Source organism: Ranitomeya variabilis, chromosome 3 (assembly GCF_051348905.1).
Source record: "Ranitomeya variabilis isolate aRanVar5 chromosome 3, aRanVar5.hap1, whole genome shotgun sequence".
NCBI lineage: Eukaryota > Metazoa > Chordata > Amphibia > Anura > Dendrobatidae > Ranitomeya > Ranitomeya variabilis.
Window position 1 is genome coordinate 218,912,799 of NC_135234.1, and position 20,695 is coordinate 218,933,493.

General features: G+C 46.8%; 1 protein-coding gene across 1 annotated transcript in view; it reads left to right on the forward strand.

Annotated features, from left to right (window-relative positions):
- The window catches only part of LOC143815681 (sushi, von Willebrand factor type A, EGF and pentraxin domain-containing protein 1-like), a 493,353-nt gene that overhangs the window by 263,959 nt on the left and 208,699 nt on the right, over positions 1-20,695 (forward strand). Inside the window, exon 7 of the mRNA XM_077295192.1 lies at positions 12,097-12,291. Coding sequence (XP_077151307.1) covers positions 12,097-12,291 — 195 coding nt within the window. The remainder of the gene's footprint in view (positions 1-12,096; positions 12,292-20,695) is intronic.

Genomic DNA, 20,695 nt, shown 5'->3' on the forward strand with positions numbered 1-20,695 from the left:
CCCTATAACAGCATCGGTCCCTACTGACCGAAAACCACAGGTGGCTTCACGAACAATAGACTTTATTCACAATACCCTTATAGACCTTTCCCTTTAATTGAGCACCCAGGGCCATGGACCGGGTCGCAGCCACCGTGACATCCCCTTTAAGACCGGACCCGGTACCGAGTACCCCACTGCACTGGTGGGGCTCCCCATTAGCACTCATCAATTATTAGATTGAGGGACCTCCATTCCTCGCTCTGCAGACCACCAAAATGGAGAGGACTGGTATGTTGTAATGTAAAGGGGATTTTTTATCTGTTTCTAGTCTGTGTCCGCTTCTACCATCAGTGTGACATCCGTTTTTCTCATATGAAAAATTATGGTTTCTCCAAACCAATAGAAAGTAAAAAACAGATGACACATGTAGGGTTGAGCGAAACGGGTCGATCATTTTCAAAAGTCGCCGACTTTTGGCTAAGTCGGCGTCTCATGAAACCCGATCCGACCCCTGTGCTTGTCGGCCATGCGGTACGCGACTTTCGCGCCAAAGTCGCGTTTCAATGACGCGAAAAGCGCCATTTCTCAGCCAATGAAGGTGAACGCAGAGTGTGGGCAGCGTGATGACATAGATCCTGGTCCCCACCATCTTAGAGAAGGGCATTGCAGTGATTGGCTTGCTGTCTGCGGCGTCACAGGGGCTATAAAGGGGCGTTCCCGCCGACCGCCATCTTACTGCTGCTGATCTGAGCTTAGGGACAGGTTGCTGCCGCTTCGTCAGAAGCAGGGAGAGCGTTAGGCAGGGTCCACTAACCACCAAACCGCTTGTGCTGCAGCGATTTCCACTGTCCAACACCACCTTCGGTGTGCAGGGACTGTGGAAGCTATTTTTTTTTTTTTTTCCCCTCAGCGCTGTAGCTCATTGGGCTGCCCTAGAAGGCTCCGTGATAGCTGTATTGCTGTGTGTACGCCCCTGTGGAAACCAACTGCTTTTTTCAAAGCACATATCCTCTTGTTCCTTCCTTTCTGCACAGCTATCTTTTTTGTTTGTCCACACTTTTTATTTAATTTGTGCATCAGTCCACTCCTATTGCTGCCTGCCATACCTGGCTTACATTACTGCAGGGAGATAGTAATTGTAGGACAGTTTTTTTTTTTGTTTTGTTTTTTTTTGTGGGAGATTAAGATTGGCATTTCTGCTACAGTGCCATCCCTGTGTGTGCCATCTCTCACTGAGTGGGCCATAGAAAGCCTATTTATTTTTTCCGTGATTTGTGTTCTAAAATCTACCTCAACACAAAAACACTACATCAATCAGTGGGAGAAAAATATTGGCCTCAGTCAGGGCTTGTGTGCCACTGCTGTGTGTGCTATCTCTCATTCAGTGGGCTATAGCAAGCCTATTTTTATTTTTATTTTTTAATATTATTTGGTTTCTAAAGTCTCCCTGAAAAAAAAAAAAAAACCTAAAAAAACAGTGGGAGAGTAATATTGCCCTTTCAGCTTGTGTGCCAGTCTTGACTCCTGGGTGTGCCACCTCTCTCCCTCTCATTCAGTGGGCCATAGAAAGCCTATTTATTTTTTTTTTTAAATATTATTGGGTTTCTAAAGTCTCCCTTAAAAAACAAAAAATACATAAAAAAACAGTGGGAGAGTAATATTGCCCTTTCAGCTTGTGTGCCAGTCTTGACTCCTGGGTGTGCCACCTCTCTCCCTTTCATTCAGTGGGCCATAGAAAGCCTATTTATTTTTTCCGTGATTTGTGTTCTAAATTCTACCTCAACACAAAAACACGACATCAATCAGTGGGAGAAAAATATTGGCCTCAGTCAGGGCTTGTGTGCCACTGCTGTGTGTGCTATCTCTCATTCAGTGGGCTATAGCAAGCCTATTTTTTTTTTTTTTTTTTTTATATTATTTGGTTTCTAAAGTCTCCCTGAAAAAAAAAAAAAAACCTAAAAAAACAGTGGGAGAGTAATATTGCCCTTTCAGCTTGTGTGCCAGTCTTGACTCCTGGGTGTGCCACCTCTCTCCCTCTCATTCAGTGGGCCATAGAAAGCCTATTTTTTTTTTTTTTTAAATATTATTGGGTTTCTAAAGTCTCCCTTAAAAAACAAAAAATACATAAAAAAACAGTGGGAGAGTAATATTGCCCTTTCAGCTTGTGTGCCAGTCTTGACTCCTGGGTGTGCCACCTCTCTCTCTCATTCAGTGGGCCATAGAAAGGCTATTTTTTTTTTGGTTTTTTTAATATTATTTGGTTTCTAAAGTCTCCCTGAAAAAAAAAAAAAAAACATACAAAAAACAGTGGGAGAGTAATATTGCCCTTTCAGCTTGTGTGCCAGTCTTGACTCCTGGGTGTGCCACCTCTCTCCCTTTCATTCAGTGGGCCATAGAAAGCCTATGTATTTTTTTTTTTAAATATTATTGGGTTTCTAAAGTCTCCCTTAAAAAACAAAAAATACATAAAAAAACAGTGGGAGAGTAATATTGCCCTTTCAGCTTGTGTGCCAGTCTTGACTCCTGGGTGTGCCACCTCTCTCTCTCATTCAGTGGGCCATAGAAAGGCTATTTATTTTTTTTTTAAAATATTATTGGGTTTCTAAAGTCTCCCTTAAAAAACAAAAAATACATAAAAAAACAGTGGGAGAGTAATATTGCCCTTTCAGCTTGTGTGCCAGTCTTGACTCCTGGGTGTGCCACCTCTCTCCCTTTCATTCAGTGGGCCATAGAAAGGCTAATTATTTTTTTTTTTAAATATTATTGGGTTTCTAAAGTCTCCCTGAAAAAAAAAAAAAAAACATACAAAAAACAGTGGGAGAGTAATATTGCCCTTTCAGCTTGTGTGCCAGTCTTGACTCCTGGGTGTGCCACCTCTCTCCCTTTCATTCAGTGGGCCATAGAAAGCCTATTTATTTATTTTTTTAAATATTATTTGGTTTCTAAAGTCTCCCTGAAAAAAAAAAAAACATAAAAAAACAGTGGGAGAGTAATATTGCCCTTTCAGCTTGTGTGCCAGTCTTGACTCCTGGGTGTGCCACCTCTCTCTCTCTAATTGTGGGCCATAGAAAGCCTTTTTTTTTTTTTTTTTTTTTTTAATATTATTTGGTTTCTAAAGTCTCCCTGAAAAAAAAAAAAACATAAATTAGGTGGGAGATTAATATTGACATTAGTGCTTGAGTGACAGTCCTGCGTGTGTGTCATCTCTGTGATTTTGTGCCACAGAAAACAGAGTGTGTAACATTGTGCCTGATTTTCCTTGTGGTCTCACCAACCTGTTAAGGGATATTGAAATCATACTGAAGTTATAGCTCACCGTGTAAGTTGTTTGACAGCAACAAATAAAGTTACTTTGGTTAAGATTTTAAAACAATGAGGAAGTCTGGTGCAAGAGGTCGTCGTGGGCGTTCATTGTCAGCTGGTAATGATGGTAGTGGTAGTGGAGCATCAGGTGGTCGTGGGGATAAAAATATTCCACCTAAGTCTGGAGCTGTGGAGCCAGTTTCGTCGTCAGGCTACACAAGGCCTCGAACGCTCTCTTTTCTGGGAGTAGGAAAACCGCTTTTAAAGGCGGAGCAGCAACAGCAAGTTTTGGCTTACATTGCAGACTCAGCCTCTAGCTCTTTTGCCTCCTCTTCCGAAACTGGTAAATGTAAAAGCAGCGCGTCGCTTGTGGATGTTCACGGTCAGGGACAAGTCGCTTCCTTGTCCTCCTCAGCAAAAACTACAACAAGAGAGAAGGATGCAGCAGGCGACACAACGGGTCACTCCATGGAGCTCTTTACACATACCGTCCCTGGCTTAGAAAGTGAAACATTTAACAGGCCATGCCCATTACAAGTATATTCTGACATGGAGTGCACTGATGCACAGCCACAGCCAGAGTACTATGCTGCTCCTTTGACTCAGACCACCACATTGCCCTCTCAGGGTACAGATCCACAATCAGACCCTGATGAGACTATGTTGCCCCGCCACGAACGCTATACCACCGACCGACACAGTGACACAGACGAAGTTGCACACGAGCTCGAAGAGGAGGTAATAGATGACCCAGTTATTGACCCCGATTGGCAGCCATTGGGGGAACAGGGTGCAGGCGGCAGTAGTTCAGAAGCGGAGGTGGAGGAGGGGCCGCAGCAGGCATCAACATCGCAACAGGTTCCATCTGCCGGGCCCGTATCTGGCCCAAAACGCGTGTCAAAGCCAAAACCTGTTGGAGCACAGCGTTGCCATCCGGTTAAAGCTCAGTCTGCAATCCCTGAAAAGGGATCCGAGTCTAGGAAGAGTGCAGTCTGGCATTTTTTTAAACAACATCCAACTGATCAGCGCAAAGTCATCTGTCAAAAATGTTCAACTAGCTTAAGCAGAGGTCAGAATCTGAAAAGTCTAAATACTAGTTGCATGCATAGACACTTAACCACCATGCATTTTCAAGCCTGGACTAACTACCAAACGTCCCTCAAGGTTGTAGCACCCTCGGCCAATGAAGCTAGTCAGCAACGCAACATCCCTTCCGTCACTGTAAGGCCACCATTTTCCGCACCACCGGCAGTATCTGTGCAGGTTTCTTTGCCAGCCAAAAGCAGTCAGGGTCAGGGAATCACCAGTTTTGTAGGAGGAAATATTGCATCTAGGGCACCGGCGGAAACAATACCGTCTCCAACCGTCTCTCAGTCTGCCATGTACACCGGCACACCCGAAAGTTCCACGATCTCCAGCTCTCCAGTCCAGCTCACCCTACATGAGACTCTGGTTAGAAAAAGGAAGTACTTATCCTCGCATCCGCGTACACAGGGTTTTAACGCCCACATAGCTAGACTAATCTCGTTAGAGATGATGCCCTACCGGTTAGTTGAAAGCGAAGCTTTCAAAGCCCTGATGGAGTACGCTGAACCACGATACGAGCTACCCAGTCGACACTTTTTTTCCAGAAAAGCCATCCCAGCCCTGCACCAGCATGTTAAACAGCGCATCGTCCATGCACTCAGGCAATCTGTGAGTACAAAGGTGCACCTGACTACAGATGCATGGACCAGTAGGCATGGCCAGGGACGTTATGTGTCCATCACGGCACACTGGGTGAATGTGGTGGATGCAGGGTCCACAGGCGACATCAATTTAGGGACAGTTGTGCCTAGCCCACGGTCTAGGAAACAGTTGGCTGTAGGCGTTCGCACCCCCTCCTCCTCCTCCTCCTCGTCCTCCTGCAGAAGCTACAGCTCTTCCACAGAACGCAGTCTGCCAACCACTCCATCGGCAGATGACACTGTTGCACACCAGTTGTCCCATTATGGGCCAGCTACTGCCAAGCGTCAGCAGGCTGTATTGGCTATGAAGTGTTTGGGCGACAACAGACACACCGCGGAAGTTCTGTCCGAGTTCTTGCAACAAGAAACGCAGTCGTGGCTGGGCACAGTAGATCTTGAGGCAGGCAAGGTAGTGAGTGATAACGGAAGGAATTTCATGGCTGCCATCTCCCTTTCCCAACTGAAACACATTCCTTGCCTGGCTCACACCTTAAACCTGGTGGTGCAGTGCTTATTGAAAACTTATCCTGGGTTCTCCGACCTGCTCCTCAAAGTGCGTGCACTTTGCTCACATATCCGACGTTCGCCTGTACACGCCAGCCGTATGCAGACCTATCAGCGGTCTTTGAACCTTCCCCAGCATCGCCTCATCATAGACGTTGCAACAAGGTGGAACTCAACACTGCACATGCTTCAGAGACTGTGCGAACAGAGGCGTGCTGTTATTTATTTGTGGGAGGATACACGGGCAGGCAGTAGGATGGCAGACATGGAGTTGTCAGGTGTGCAGTGGTCTAAGATACAAGACATGTGTCAAGTCCTTCAGTGTTTTGAGGAATGCACACGGCTGGTTAGTGCAGACAACGCCGTAATAAGCATGAGCATCCCCCTAATGCGTCTGCTGATGCAAAGTTTGACGCACATAAAGGAGCAGGCGTCTGCACCAGAGGAAGAGGAAAGCCTTGATGACAGTCAGCCATTGTCTGGTCAGGGCAGTGTACAGGACGAGGTAGCGGGCGAAGAGGAGGTGGAGGACGAGGAGGATGATGGGGATGAGTATATTTTTAATGCCGAACCTTTCCCGGGGGCACAGGAAATTGGTTGCGTGTCACGGCCGGGTTCTGGTTTTTTGAGGGACACAAGTGACGTAGATTTGCCTGCAACTGCCCCTCAACCAATCACAACCGGAGATTTGACAACTGGAACTTTGGCCCACATGGCGGATTATGCCTTACGTATCCTAAAAAGGGACACACGCATTACGAAAATGATGAACGATGACGATTACTGGTTGGCCTGCCTCCTTGATCCACGCTATAAAGGCAAATTGCAAAATATTATGCCACATGAGAACTTGGAACTAATATTAGCAACCAAACAATCAACTCTTGTTGACCGTTTGCTTCAGGCATTCCCAGCACACAGCGCACGTGATCGTTCTCACACGAGCTCCAGGGGGCAGCAGACTAGGAGTGTTAGGGGTGCACACATCAGAAGTGGCGTTGGACAGAGGGGTTTTCTGACCAGGTTGTGGAGTGATTTTGCTATGACCGCAGACAGGACAGGTACTGCTGCATCAATTGAAAGTGACAGGAGACAACATTTGTCCAGTATGGTTACTAACTATTTTTCATCCCTTATCGATGTTCTCCCTCAACCGTCATTCCCATTTGATTACTGGGCCTCCAAATTAGACACCTGGCCAGAATTGGCAGAATATGCATTGCAGGAGCTTGCTTGCCCGGCAGCAAGTGTCCTATCAGAAAGAGTATTCAGTGCTGCAGGTTCAATATTAACCGAAAAAAGGACTCGTCTGGCTACCCAAAATGTTGACGATCTAACATTCATTAAAATGAACCACAACTGGATTTCGAAATCTTTTGCCCCACCTTGCCCGGCCGACACCTAGCTTTCCTATGAAAAGCTCTTGCCTGTGAATTACTTTTCTAATGTCTAATTTGCTGCAGCTGATTGTACAGCATACGACATGTTTACACCTCCCTAAATGGCAAAACTCCCCACACGGGGCCGTGGTATCGCGACTTGGCGCAAGCACCCGTGAGACTGCTGTTTGTCTGAAGAGGTGGGTGTGCTCGCTTTTGGTTGACGGCATTGCTACTGGGTCCCTCATAGTACAATGTAGTGTCTCTGGCGGTGGTGGTGCGCACCCAACGTCAGACACACCGTTGTAACATGAGGGGCCCTGGGGCGGTCCCGCCGGCCTCAAGAGAGTTCCCCCCTACCCCAGCTCAAAATGTGCTCTACCACGTCCAAAATTATGTCGCACAGCTCCACCAATCTTTAGTCTATTCGCTGACATCATTCAATGTCTGGCACTGACAATACAAATTTGTAGACATCTATGATGCAACTTAAAGTAGTCTGTGTCTGTGTCCTATATTGGCACCATTAAATAGTTACTGCCAAATTACTATGTCAGAAACTCAGTAGATGAGCCCACCCCTGTACCTAAGTATGCCACCTTTTTTTTTGTTGTGGTTGTTTTGCGAGACATTAACATCTATTTATATTTTGGGAGTACTGGGACAGACACTCCTTGCACTACTCCTCCACTCACCACCAAGCTGCCTGTGTATCCATGTAACCGCTGTAAAGCTGCCATGAGCCTATTGTTTGTTATTTTAGGCCTTTGAAGCCTGTCTGCGGTCCCTCCTTCCACTAGTCCTCCACTGACCAGACCACTGCTGCCCGTGTACCCCTGGAACCAATTATAAAGTGCCTACAGCCAGCCCATTTTCTTATGTTAGGCCTTTGAAGCCTGTCTGCGGTCCCTACTTTAAATACTCCTCCACTGACCACCAAGCTGCCTGCCCGTGTATCCATGTAACCGCTGTAAAACTGCCATGAGCCTATTGTTTGTTATGTTAGGCCTTTGATAGCCTGTCTGCGGTCCCTACTTTAAATACTCCTCCACTCACCACCAAGCTGCCTGTGTATCCATGTAACCGCTGTAAAGCTGCCATGAGCCTATTGTTTGTTATTTTAGGCCTTTGAAGCCTGTCTGCGGTCCCTCCTTCCACTAGTCCTCCACTGACCAGACCACTGCTGCCCGTGTACCCCTGGAACCAATTATAAAGTGCCTACAGCCAGCCCATTTTCTTATGTTAGGCCTTTGAAGCCTGTCTGCGGTCCCTACTTTAAATACTCCTCCACTCACCACCAAGCTGCCTGCCCGTCTATCCATGTAACCGCTGTAAAACTGCCATGAGCCTATTGTTTGTTATGTTAGGCCTTTGATAGCCTGTCTGCGGTCCCTACTTTAAATACTCCTCCACTGACCACCAAGCTGCCTGCCCGTGTATCCATGTAACCGCTGTAAAACTGCCATGAGCCTATTGTTTGTTATGTTAGGCCTTTGATAGCCTGTCTGCGGTCCCTACTTTAAATACTCCTCCACTCACCACCACCAAGTTGCCTGCCCGTGTATCCATGTAACCGCTGTAAAACTGCCATGAGCCTATTGTTTGTTATGTTAGGCCTTTGATAGCCTGTCTGCGGTCCCTACTTTAAATACTCCTCCACTCACCACCACCAAGTTGCCTGCCCGTGTATCCATGTAACCGCTGTAAAACTGCCATGAGCCTATTGTTTGTTATGTTAGGCCTTTGATAGCCTGTCTGCGGTCCCTACTTTAAATACTCCTCCACTCACCACCAAGCTGCCTGTGTATCCATGTAACCGCTGTAAAGCTGCCATGAGCCTATTGTTTGTTATTTTAGGCCTTTGAAGCCTGTCTGCGGTCCCTCCTTCCACTAGTCCTCCACTGACCAGACCACTGCTGCCCGTGTACCCCTGGAACCAATTATAAAGTGCCTACAGCCAGCCCATTTTCTTATGTTAGGCCTTTGAAGCCTGTCTGCGGTCCCTACTTTAAATACTCCTCCACTGACCACCAAGCTGCCTGCCCGTGTATCCATGTAACCGCTGTAAAACTGCCATGAGCCTATTGTTTGTTATTTTAGGCCTTTGATAGCCTGTCTGCGGTCCCTACTTTAAATACTCCTCCACTCACCACCACCAAGTTGCCTGCCCGTGTATCCATGTAACCGCTGTAAAACTGCCATGAGCCTATTGTTTGTTATGTTAGGCCTTTGATAGCCTGTCTGCGGTCCCTACTTTAAATACTCCTCCACTCACCACCAAGCTGCCTGTGTATCCATGTAACCACTGTAAAGCTGCCATGAGCCTATTGTTTGTTATTTTAGGCCTTTGATAGCCTGTCTGCGGTCCCTACTTTAAATACTCCTCCACTGACCAGACCACTGCTGCCCGTGTACCCCTGGAACCAATTATAAAGTGCCTACAGCCAGCCCATTTTCTTATGTTAGGCCTTTGAAGCCTGTCTGCGGTCCCTACTTTAAATACTCCTCCACTCACCACCAAGCTGCCTGCCCGTCTATCCATGTAACCGCTGTAAAACTGCAATGAGCCTATTGTTTGTTATTTTAGGCCTTTGATAGCCTGTCTGCGGCCCCTACTTGCAATACTCCTCCACTGACCACAATGCTGCCTGGAGTGCCTGCCTGTGTATCCATGTAACCGATGTAAAACTGCCATGACTGCCTACTGTTTGTTATTTTAGGCCTTTGATAGCCTGTCTGCAGCCCCTACTTGCAATACTCCTCCACTGACCACACCAATGCTGCCCGTGTACCCCTGGAACCTATTTAAAAGTTCATAGAGCCTAGTTATATATTTTATTTACTATTAATAAGGCCATGATGGACTACGCTGTACCACGCTACAAGCTAACCAGTCGACACTTCTTTTGCGAGAAAAGCCATCCCAACCCTCCACCAGCATGTAGAAGACCGCATTGTCCATGCACTCTGGCAATCTGTGAGTACAAAGGTGCACCTGACAACAGACGCATGGACCTGTAGGCATGGCCACGGAAGATTACGTGTCCATTACGGCGCAATGGGTTAATGTGGTGGATGCATGGTCCACAGGGGACAGCCTACTAAGTCTGTCTGCAGTCCCTAATTCAAATTGTCCTCCACTGTCTAAATCGGAGCTTCCACCTTCTGGCTTTCGGCCTATAGTATCAGAAATTAAACTGCATTTGGCCTTCAACTTTGGTTAGGGCCTACTAACGGCTTCTGCCCCTCCCTGGTGTTGCCCTCAACTAAATAAAGCTGAGCTTCAACCTTCTGCTCCAAATTACCATTTTGAAAAATGCAATAGGCTTTTCCGGCCTACTAAAGGTGTCTGCCCCTCCCTGGTGTTGTCCTCAACTGAACAAAGCTGAGCTTCCACATTCTGGCTTTCGCCCTATACTATCAGATATTAAACTGCATTTGGCCTACTAGTGTGGTTAGGCCCTTGAAACAGTGTCTGCTGCTCTTGGGTTTGCTACTCCACTGAACAAAGCAATGCCGCCTGTTTAGTCCTGTTACCAATTTTGAACTGCATGTAGCCTACTTTATTCTTTGGCCCTATATCTGTTTCCTCCTCATCCTGCCCATTGCCCAGCCACTGCTAAATGAGTCTGCTGGTACATTGACCTAGACCACTACATTCCCCTTGTACTCTACACAGCCAGAATCTGTCCCTGCTGAAAGTAAGGTTCCCCTTCCCGCATGTTATACCACCTTACACAGGGACAAAGAGGAAGGTGCAGATGAAAGTGCAGGTTCCTTCATCAGGTGGGGGGGCATACTCGTTGGCGACGTCACTGGCACAGGGCCCCTCAGAGTACGCAAAAGTGTCGCTGCTGGTGGGAGGCGCCCCCGCCATGCAAACACACCGCCGTACTTTGAGGGGCCCTGTGCCAGTGCCAATGCGAACGAGTGGGCCCCCCCCTGCTTGCTCAGGATCACAGCACTTGCAACTTTTAAATACTTACCTTTCCCTGCAACACCGCCGTGACGTAGTCCGCATTTCCTGGGCCCACGAAAAACTTGAGCCAGCCCTACTCCCCCCACAACTTTCCCCCAATTCCCTATGCCCAACTATTATTATACAGTTAATTAAGATTGGCAAGCTTCAGAAACAAGAATGGATGTTTTTGGCATTAAAATGGGCACTGTAGGTGTTTTCCTGGCCTCCACTCACTGCCGACTATGCTTCCCCATTGACTTGCATTGGGTTTCGTGTTTCGGTCGATCCCCGACTTTTAGCGATAATCGGCCGACTGCACTCGACTCGACTCTGGACAAAATCGGGTTTCCCAAAACCCTACTCGATCTTAAAAAAATGAAAGTCGCTCAACCCTAGACACATGGATGACATCCAAAGTGCTAGCAATTTTTTTTATGCACCTTCGCAACAAAGCTTTGATAAACATTCACGTCAATGGTTGACTTTCATTTAAATCTGCAAATCAGCATGCAAAAAAAATGTAACACTTTGACATGGCCACAGACTACGATGGTTACACTTTCTATTCGTGAAAAACATGGCTAGAGCACCTACGACGAAAATGGATGCAAGTATGAGGCCTAATTAAAATTTCTAACTGGGTTGTTCACTTTCAAATAATAATTTGCCTCAGTGGCAGTTTGTTAAAAAATATCAAACTTTTTTGTACTCACCTTCAAAGGGTCCACCACTGAGTCTCCGCTGCTACTCCTGACACCACGACAGCCAATCAGTGAGCTCAATGGCATCCTGTCTCCACTGGCAGAGTCGCAGAGATCACGAAGTATAGCGGGGTTTATTATTTTTTCACAAACTACAGCCAGGTCTGAACATTATCTGAAAGGGAACAATCTCTTTAAGCCACATTGCTGAATTAAAGCAGATCTGCCTAATATTATTGCTCACAGAATGTGGACAATAACGGATAATGCCCTCAGTGATAATCGATTGCTCTACAGGATGTTTAGTTCTGGATTACCATTGTTTGGCTAGGCTAATACAGTTTTGTGATGTCCTGTTTTGTATAGATGAGGTTATATGTTTGACATTTATCTATTTAGATGCATGACTTAATTATAACAATAATCACAATCATAAGTGTAAATATTTGTCCCAAGATGGCTCTTGCTTGCCCTGGAGCTGTAGACCATGTGTGACTTCACTAACGCAATATGAATTTTATCTTCTGCTTTATTATCAGGCATTTGTAAAGCTCCACCCGACCTTTATAATGCTCAACTGCAGTTCCAGTATAAAACAAAGGAAACTTTCTTTATTGGCACAAGCGTTCAGTACATGTGCAGACCTGGATACTATCAGGATTACAGATTCACAAATACTATAACTTGTTTGGGAAACTTGACATGGTCCAAAACACCCAATGATTTCTGTAAACGTAAGTACTGATATATGGGTTGTGCTATAAATTCAGTAGTAAATGTGAGATTTAATTAAAAAAAATTAAATTAAATCTTGAAAATAAAATGTTGGTACGGTATATTAAATGGTAACTAAAAGAACAGACAACCTTCTTGCTGTCTGTGCACAGGTTTTTAATAAACAGAGAATCTATTGAAATGAAATTTTATCTATATACTCTAGGAACCTAGGCAGACATATTTTCTATTTTGTCGATTGTGCCCAGCTGAAAAATAATCTAGGTGACACTTTTGTATAATAAAATCTCATATGACTAGGGGTTGTCCACTACTCAGACAGACCCTTCTCAATCCCCATGGTTACCCTCAGTAAAATAATAACATTTACACTTACCTCTGGTTCTGGTCTAGCGGTGACAATGTTATGGCATGCGATTCCTGCTGGCTTCACTCTTCCCTCCTTCGGCGAAATCAACAAATCCAGTGGAAGTGATGGCTACAATTGCTCTCTGACTTGCTCTGGATATGCTAATTTGTCCGAAGGAGGGAAGAGTGAAGCCAGCGCTGATTGGCCGCAGAGATCGTGTGACATAACAAATGTTACGCGACCCACAAGAGAGGAAGTGCAGACACCACTAGAATGGCGCTCATAGCAAGTGAGCATTTCTGCTACAAAGAGCAGGGCTGCAGCGGAGAAGAAGGATGAAATAGCAGACAGACATTCTGGGATTTTGGTTAGTAGGGAGGTGATATCTGGTTCAGAGAGGTAGATCTGTGTGTCATCAGCATAGAGGTGATACTGCAAACCATGAGATTATATGAGCTGTCACAGGCTGAAGGTGTAAATGGAAAAGAGTAGGGGCCCTAGAACTGAACTTTGTGGGACTCCAAAAGATAGAGGGCAAGGTGAGGAGGTAGTGTGTGAGTGGGAGACACTGAATGTCAGGTCTGTTAGGTATGACACAATCCAAGATAGGGCCAAGTCTGTGATGTCAAGAGATGAGAGGGTCTGTAGTAATAGGGAGTGGTCCACTGTGTCAAAGGCAGAGGACAGGTCCAGGAGGTGGATAGAGTGGTGTCACTTGGCTTTGGTAGTCAATAGGTCATTGGTGACTTTTGTTAGGGCAGTTTCAGTTGAGTGACGCGGTCGGAAGCAAGATTGTAAGCGGTCAAAGACGGAGCAGGAAGTGAGATGGGAGGACAGTTTGAAATGGACATGTTGTTCCTAGTGTTGAGCGATACCTTCCGATACTCAAAGGTATCGGTATCGGATGGTATCGGCCGATATCCAAAAAATATCGGATATCACTGATACCGATACCCGATACCAATGCAAGTCAATGGGACACAAGTATCGGAAGGTATCCTGGATGGTTCGGATATTTGCTGTATCGGAATTCCGATACCAAGTTCCGATATTTTTGTGATATCGGAAATCGGAATCGGAAGTTCCCAGTGTATGGTTCCCAGGGTCTGAAGGAAAGGAAACTCTCCTTCAGGCCCTGGGATCCATATTCATGTAAAAAATAAAGAATTAAAATAAAAAATATGGATATACTCACCCGTCCGGCGGCCCCTGGACCTTACCGATGTAACCGGCAGCCTCCGTTCCTAAGAATGAGGAGTTTAGGACCTTCGATGACGTCGCGGCTTGTGATTGGTCGCCAGGGGCCGCCGGATGGGTGAGTATATCCATATTTTTTATTTTAATTCTTTATTTTTTACATGAATATGGATCCCAGGGCCTGAATGAGAGTCTCCTCTCCTCCAGACCCTGGGAACCATACACTGGGAACTTCCGATTCCGATTTCCGATATCACAAAAATATCGGAACTCGGTATCGGAATTCCGATACAGCAAATATCGGCCGATACCCGATACTTGCGGTATCGGAATGCTCAACACTAGTTGTTCCATTAGTTTTGAGGAATGAGGAGAACTAATATTGGATAATAGTTAGGTTCAGAGGATTGGTCAAGCGAGTGCTTTTTCAGGATGGTTGTGATTGAGGCATGTTTAAGGCATGAGAGAAAACACCAGTTGTTACTAATAGGTTTAAGAGATGGGTTAGGGTTGGGATAAAGACTGTGGTGAGGTTTGGGATGATATGGGATGGGATCGGGTCAAGTGCACAGGTCGTGAGATGTGATCTTGAGAGTAGGGTCTTCTGTAATGATGGAGAAGCTGGTTTTGGAGAAGGAGGGCTGAGTAGTTAGGAGGGTTGTAGGCAAAAGCTTTCTCTGATGTTATCAATCTTCTGTTTGAAGAATGAGGCAAAGTCTTCAGCTGAGATCAGTGGAGAGGGAGAAGGTGCTGGGGACGAAGGAGAGAATTGAAGGTGTTGAATAGCTGTTTAGGGTTGTGAGACAGGGAGGATATGAGAGATGAGAAGCAGGTTTGTTTTGCTTTGGCAAGTGTGGCCATAAAAGTAGTGAGGGACTGTTTGAATGTGATGAAGTCCTAGTTGGAGTGTGATCTTTTCCATCTCAGCTCAGCAACCCTGGAAGCCCGCCTCAGTTCTTTGGTCAGGCTGGTGTGCCAGGGTTGTCTGTTGATGTTGTGAGCTTTAGTATGTGTGAGGGGCGACCGATTCAAGAACTATAGCTATTGTGATGTTATATAAAGCGGCAGCGGCATCCGCATTGTGTAAGAAACTTATGTCTGTAAGAGGAAGAAGAGATTCAGAGAGTGAGTGTAGATCAAGATGTTTGAGATTTCTGCGAGGGTGTGCAAGTTTATGGGGTGGGGATTGTGGACCTGGAGAGGAAAGGGAAGAGAATGTGAGTAGGTTTTGGTCAGAAAGAGGTAGAGGTGAGTTAGAGAGGTTAGATAGGGAGCAGAGGCTGGTGAAGATGAGGTCCAGTGTGTGGTCATCTTTATAAGTGGCTGCAGAAGACCATTGAGCAAGGCCGAAGGAGGAAGTGAGAGATGGAAGTTTAGTGACAGCTGAGTGAGTTGTGTCAATGGGTATGTTGAAGTCACCCATGATTATAGGGGGATGTCAGTGGAGAGGAAATGAAGTAGCCAGATGGTTAAGTGGTCGAAGAAGGTGGTGGCTGGCCCTAGCAGGAGGTAAATGATAGCCATTTGGAGGTTGGTAGGGGAGTAGATGCACACAGAGTGCACCTCAAAAAGAAGGGAAGGTAAAAGAGGGTGGCATTGGGATGTGGATGAAGGAGCAGTTATCTAACAGGAGAAAACCAACTCCTCCGCTGTGCTTGCTGCTGGGGCAGGGGTGTGGGAAAGGTGGAATCCACTATATGAAAGTGCAGCTGGAGAGGCTGTGTCAGAGGGGTTGAGCCAGTTTTCGGTAATACGCCCCCTGAAGAAATGTGTACGAAATGCGCGTCAGGATCAAGGGACGCAGCATCGAATCCACACATTAAGTAAGTTATTCAAGGAGAGATTCATATGTATATATTTTGTCTCTGGTATTGAATTGTCTATGCAATAGCCATATTTGGGATCAGTAGATATAGGCATATCAGGCGTGGTTAGAAGCAACTATAGTAATTACCAAGCTCTTTCACAGTTGATGTATAACCTATCTACTAGGCCTTGTAGACATTCTATCAGCTAAGGGACTATAAGAATTGTTTGGATTTATCCTATACTTTTTGACTTTGCATAATGCTATATAGCAAAAGGATATTGATGTTAGGTGAATAGTAGATTCTTTAGCAAGGTGTCCCTCACATCTTGGGTCTTGATTTGTTAATTTATTATGGAATTTATTGTAAGAAACGTGTAATAAAAAATGGTATTTTATGATAATTGGTAATCATTGTGCATTATTCGTTCACTTCCCCTGGCATAGGGAGTAGGGTGTTCCGAAGTGCTTTTCGGTAATAGCGAGGAAGGGAAGTTTGTTAGTAATGAAAAGATCATGGATGTAGGAAAATTTGTTGCAGACAGAGTGAGCGTTCCATAGCGGAAGCGGAAGTGGGTATAAGGTTAGAGAGGTTATGAAAATTTGTAATAAATTGTGGATGGGAAGTAGAAATGACTGTGGGGAGGTGGTGAGGAGGACCAGGATTTGGAGAAATATCACTGGCAGTGAGGAGGAGCAGAGAAAGTGATAGCAGGTGGGAGCAGGAGAGGGCATGAGAGGGCTGTCTGTGTTTGGAGACAGTGGATTGTATGTTGAGGAAAAGTTCTAAGGAGGAGGTAAGATGGATGGGGAGGATGGAGGGAGAGAATCAGTTTCTTACTTGATGTTGGGATTAGGGGGTTAGTAGAAAGAGGAGGATTTTTGGGGTGACAGTGAAAACAAACAGAAACATTATTTAAAGTGACTGTATCCAGTTACCTTCAGTTCCCTTGTGGTTCAAATCTGGATTAATTCTTTCATCCGCACTTCTATGATACTTTTATATGATGCACTGGGCAGACTGACGTCTTGGCAGACTTATGTGATATTCTTACTGTATGCTAACGATTTCTTCCAGGCCATGGGGGCTCATCAAAATACTACCCCCCTCCGATGCACGTCAGTTATGAGCTCGGAATTCTGCGCCTGCACCCTGCACTCATTCAGAGATACATACCTCTTCCTCTCTTATATGGGAATCATATTCAGAGATCTTCTGCGCAGGATCCGGCGACTTCTGCTCCAGTGACCTCCGGTGTGTGAGCTGATAAGTAGTGTTGAGCATTCCGATACCGCAAGTATCGGGTATCGGCCGATACTAGCGGTATCGGAATTCCGATACCGGGATTCCGATACTTGGCGCGTATCGGATACCGGAATCGGAAGTTCAATGATTCAAAATTCAGAAATTCAGCCAATGAGAAAGATTCCAAGTGTGGGCACATCCTGTTTAGCATGGAGGGCATGAAACTACTGGCAAGGCTGTGATTGGCTGCTGAAATGATGTCATGATGCAGTTTAAAAGTCGCTGGCGCCATTTTGCGATCACTCTGCTGTGAATTCAGTTAGTGACAGGACGCTGTTTGCTGACTGAGGGACAGTTTAGAGATAGCGATTTGCTTCTTTGTGCTTTCCAAAGGCTAATTTAGCAACCGCTGTGTTCACCTACTATTCACCTTCCTTTTGCCTTGTAGCGCTGTTTTCACAGCGATCTGCAAGGTCTCTCTGTGTGTGTGTGTGAGTGCAGCCCACTCTCTAGTCTGAGTGCAGCCACATAGGCCATCCATAGCTGGTTGTATTCAGTTCAGGGAGGGTGGTTCATTGCCTCATACTGTCCTTTTTTTTTTTTTTTTTGAAGTAGTGCAGGCTGCTGCACATTTTTTCCAAAAATTCCTATTAGTGTCTTTCCACCCGTCTCCAGCTAATTTGTGGAAAAACACTACATAGGATAAAGTAGAGGAGGGTTTTTGGGCCTTGCAGCGCCGTTTACGGCTGTCTGCACGGTCTCCGTGTGACTGCAGCTCGCCCTGTAATCTGTGAGCAGCTATAGCCTGGTTGTCTCCAGCTCAGGGTTTTTCACTGCGTCATACCGCCAAATCAATTTTCTTTTTTTTTCAAAGTAGTGTAGTCTGCTGCTAATTTATTTTAAAAAATCCTATTAGTGTCTTTCCACCCGTCTCCAGCTAATTTGTGGAAAAACACTACATAGGATAAAGTAGAGGAGGGTTTTTGGGCCTTGCAGCGCCGTTTACGGCTGTCTGCACGGTCTCCGTGTGATTGCAGCTCTATCCGTTGTCAGTTCAGCCCCCAAAAAATAAATAAATAATAAAGTTCACCAAACACACCAGTTACACACCACTTTACATTTGTGTAGGCCACATTAGCTCATATTCAAGTCTAGTCCACACTTTAGAAAATTAGTGTGTCTTATACCTGTTAGGAGGAGTTGCTCAGGAATAAGCACACAAAGCCGTTAGTACTTTTCTGCTTATCTTTATCAGTCAACCAAGATGAAGAAGGCAGTGAGTAAGGCACGTGGGCGTGGGCGTGGGCGCGGAGCAGGGAGGGGACGTGGGGATTCTGTGCCTGCTGCGGGCACCGGTGAGTCATCAGCACCCACTTTCACAAGGGAACAGTCGTTCATGCGCAGCTTTGTCGCCGAGCGCCGTACACCGCTGCTGCGTGAAGACCAAATTGAAGCCGTTGTGGGATGGATGGCAGCTAATGCATCAACTTCCATTAGTGCCACATCCTCTCAGACACAGAGCACTGGAGAGCAGCCATCTGTCTCTTCACCACCTGCAAAATTGCCCAGGCAGACAGAGATCCCAGGACAGGAGCAGTCTCTACTTCTGTTCTCTGAATCATCTCTTGGCTTGGAAACAGGGGGCCAGCCAAGCAGCATTGGAGAAATGGAAGAAGAGGCAGGGTGCAGTGATGCCCAACAGCTTTTTCTGTCTTCCTCTGAAGAGGTGGGTGGGCCAGTGGCTCCGGTCACCACCTCGCAGGCCGCATCAGCTGATGATGACACTCAGGTGCCACTTACTGGTGCGTGCTCTGCTGCTGAGACTACCCAGGAGGAGCAGTTGGGGGCAGAGGGTAGTGTAGATGATGAGGTCCTTGACCCATCTTGGCGTCAGGGACAGGAAGGTGGTGGGAGCAGCTCTGAGGAAGAGATTCCCCGTACGGCCCAAAGAGGGAGAGGGAGGGGGAAGACTGCGGATCCTGCAGCCTCCGCTTTGGCACCCGTAAGGAGCATGTCTCTTCCAAAAGTCAAAAGGGGGGCTCCCAAGACTTGCAGTGCCTGGTCCTTTTTTGACACAGTTGCAGATGACATTTGCTATGTCAGATGCAAGGTGTGTCATCAAAAAATCAAAAGAGGTCAAAAAGTCGCCAACCTCAATACCTCCAACATGTGGAAACATGTGCGCAACAGGCACCCGGCGGAGTTAGACAAACACACTGAAGAGCTAGGCCAACCAACAGCGGCAGCTACCACCTCTTCAGCTCGTGTTGCCTCTTCCTCTAGCTCACACGCAGCTGGTTCGGCTTCCTCCCAGGATCGCCGTGGAAGAACCTCTGGCCCTGTTGTCCAGAGACCCACTGTCATTCCACCCGCAGCACCACTTTCCCAGTCAACCACACACTCCCAGCACAGTCTACAGCCATCGGTAGTACAGGCATGGGAGAAAAGGCGGCCTTTCTCGTCAAACCACCCACGAGCACAGGCTCTGACTGCAGGCATTGCCAAACTTCTGTCACTGGAAATGCTGTCATTCAGGCTGGTGGAGACTGACAGCTTCCGTGACTTGATGTCATTGGCAGTCCCACAGTACAGTGTGCCCAGCCGCTTTTACTTCAGCAGGCAAGCCGTCCCTGCCCTGCACAAGCATGTGGAGGGACACATAAAACACGCGCTACTGAACGCCGTCAGTAGCAAGGTCCACCTCACCACCGATGCGTGGACCAGTCAACATGGACAGGGGCGATACCTTTCCCTCACTGCCCATTGGGTTAATGTCGTTGAGCCGGGTACAGACCGTGCGAGTGGCGCAGGACGTGTCCTGCCCACTCCAAGGATTGCAGGAATCCATTCTGTACGCATTGACTCCTCCTCTTACACCAGTTCCTCAGAATCATCGCTGCAGGAGCCGTCACAGTCCACCTCCACATGGACCCGTGATAAACGTGTACCTGTTACGACTGACATGAGCACAGCCGTGGCCAAACGTCAACAGGCCGTCTTGAAATTAATTTTTTTGCGGAATCGTAGCCACACAGCGCAGGAGCTCTGGAATGCCATCAAGCAGGAGAGCGATGTGTGGTTTGAGCCAGCGAATCTCCAGCCAGGCATGGTAGTGTGTGATAATGGCCGAAATCTGGTGGCAGCCCTGGGCCTCGGCAACCTCACTCACATCCCATGTCTGGCACATGTGCTCAATTTGGTCGTGCAGAGTTTTTTGAGGGACTATCCGGATCTTGATGCACTGCTGCACAAGGTCCGCCTAGATTGTGCTCACTTGTGGCGTTCCAGCACGGCAAAAGCGCGCATTGCGGCTCTGCAGCGCCGACACCGCCTGCCGGAACATCGCATCATATGTGACCTACCTACCAGGTGGAATTCCACGTTACATATGTTGGAGCGGTTGTGTGAGCAGCAGCAAGCTGTAATGGAGTACCAGCTGTATCAGGCGCAAAAAAGTCGCAGTCAGCGCCGTACAGACTTCACAACCACAGAGTGGGCCACTATGAAGGATGTCTGCCAGGTTTTGCGTCCCTTTGATTATTCCACGCGGATGGCGAGTGCAGATGATGCACTAGTCAGCATGACTGTCCCCCTTATCTGCCTGCTTGAAAAATCACTGCAAGCGCTAAGGGATGATGTTGTGGAAGAGGTGGAGGATGAGGATTCACCACTTCCATCATCTTCTGGACAGTCAGCGCCACGTGGTTCCTCACAAACGCGTAGGCAGGGGACAGTTTGTGAGGAGGATGAGGAGGAGTCAATGGAGGAGGAAGACATCCGTCCAGAGGAGGGAGTTCCTGAATT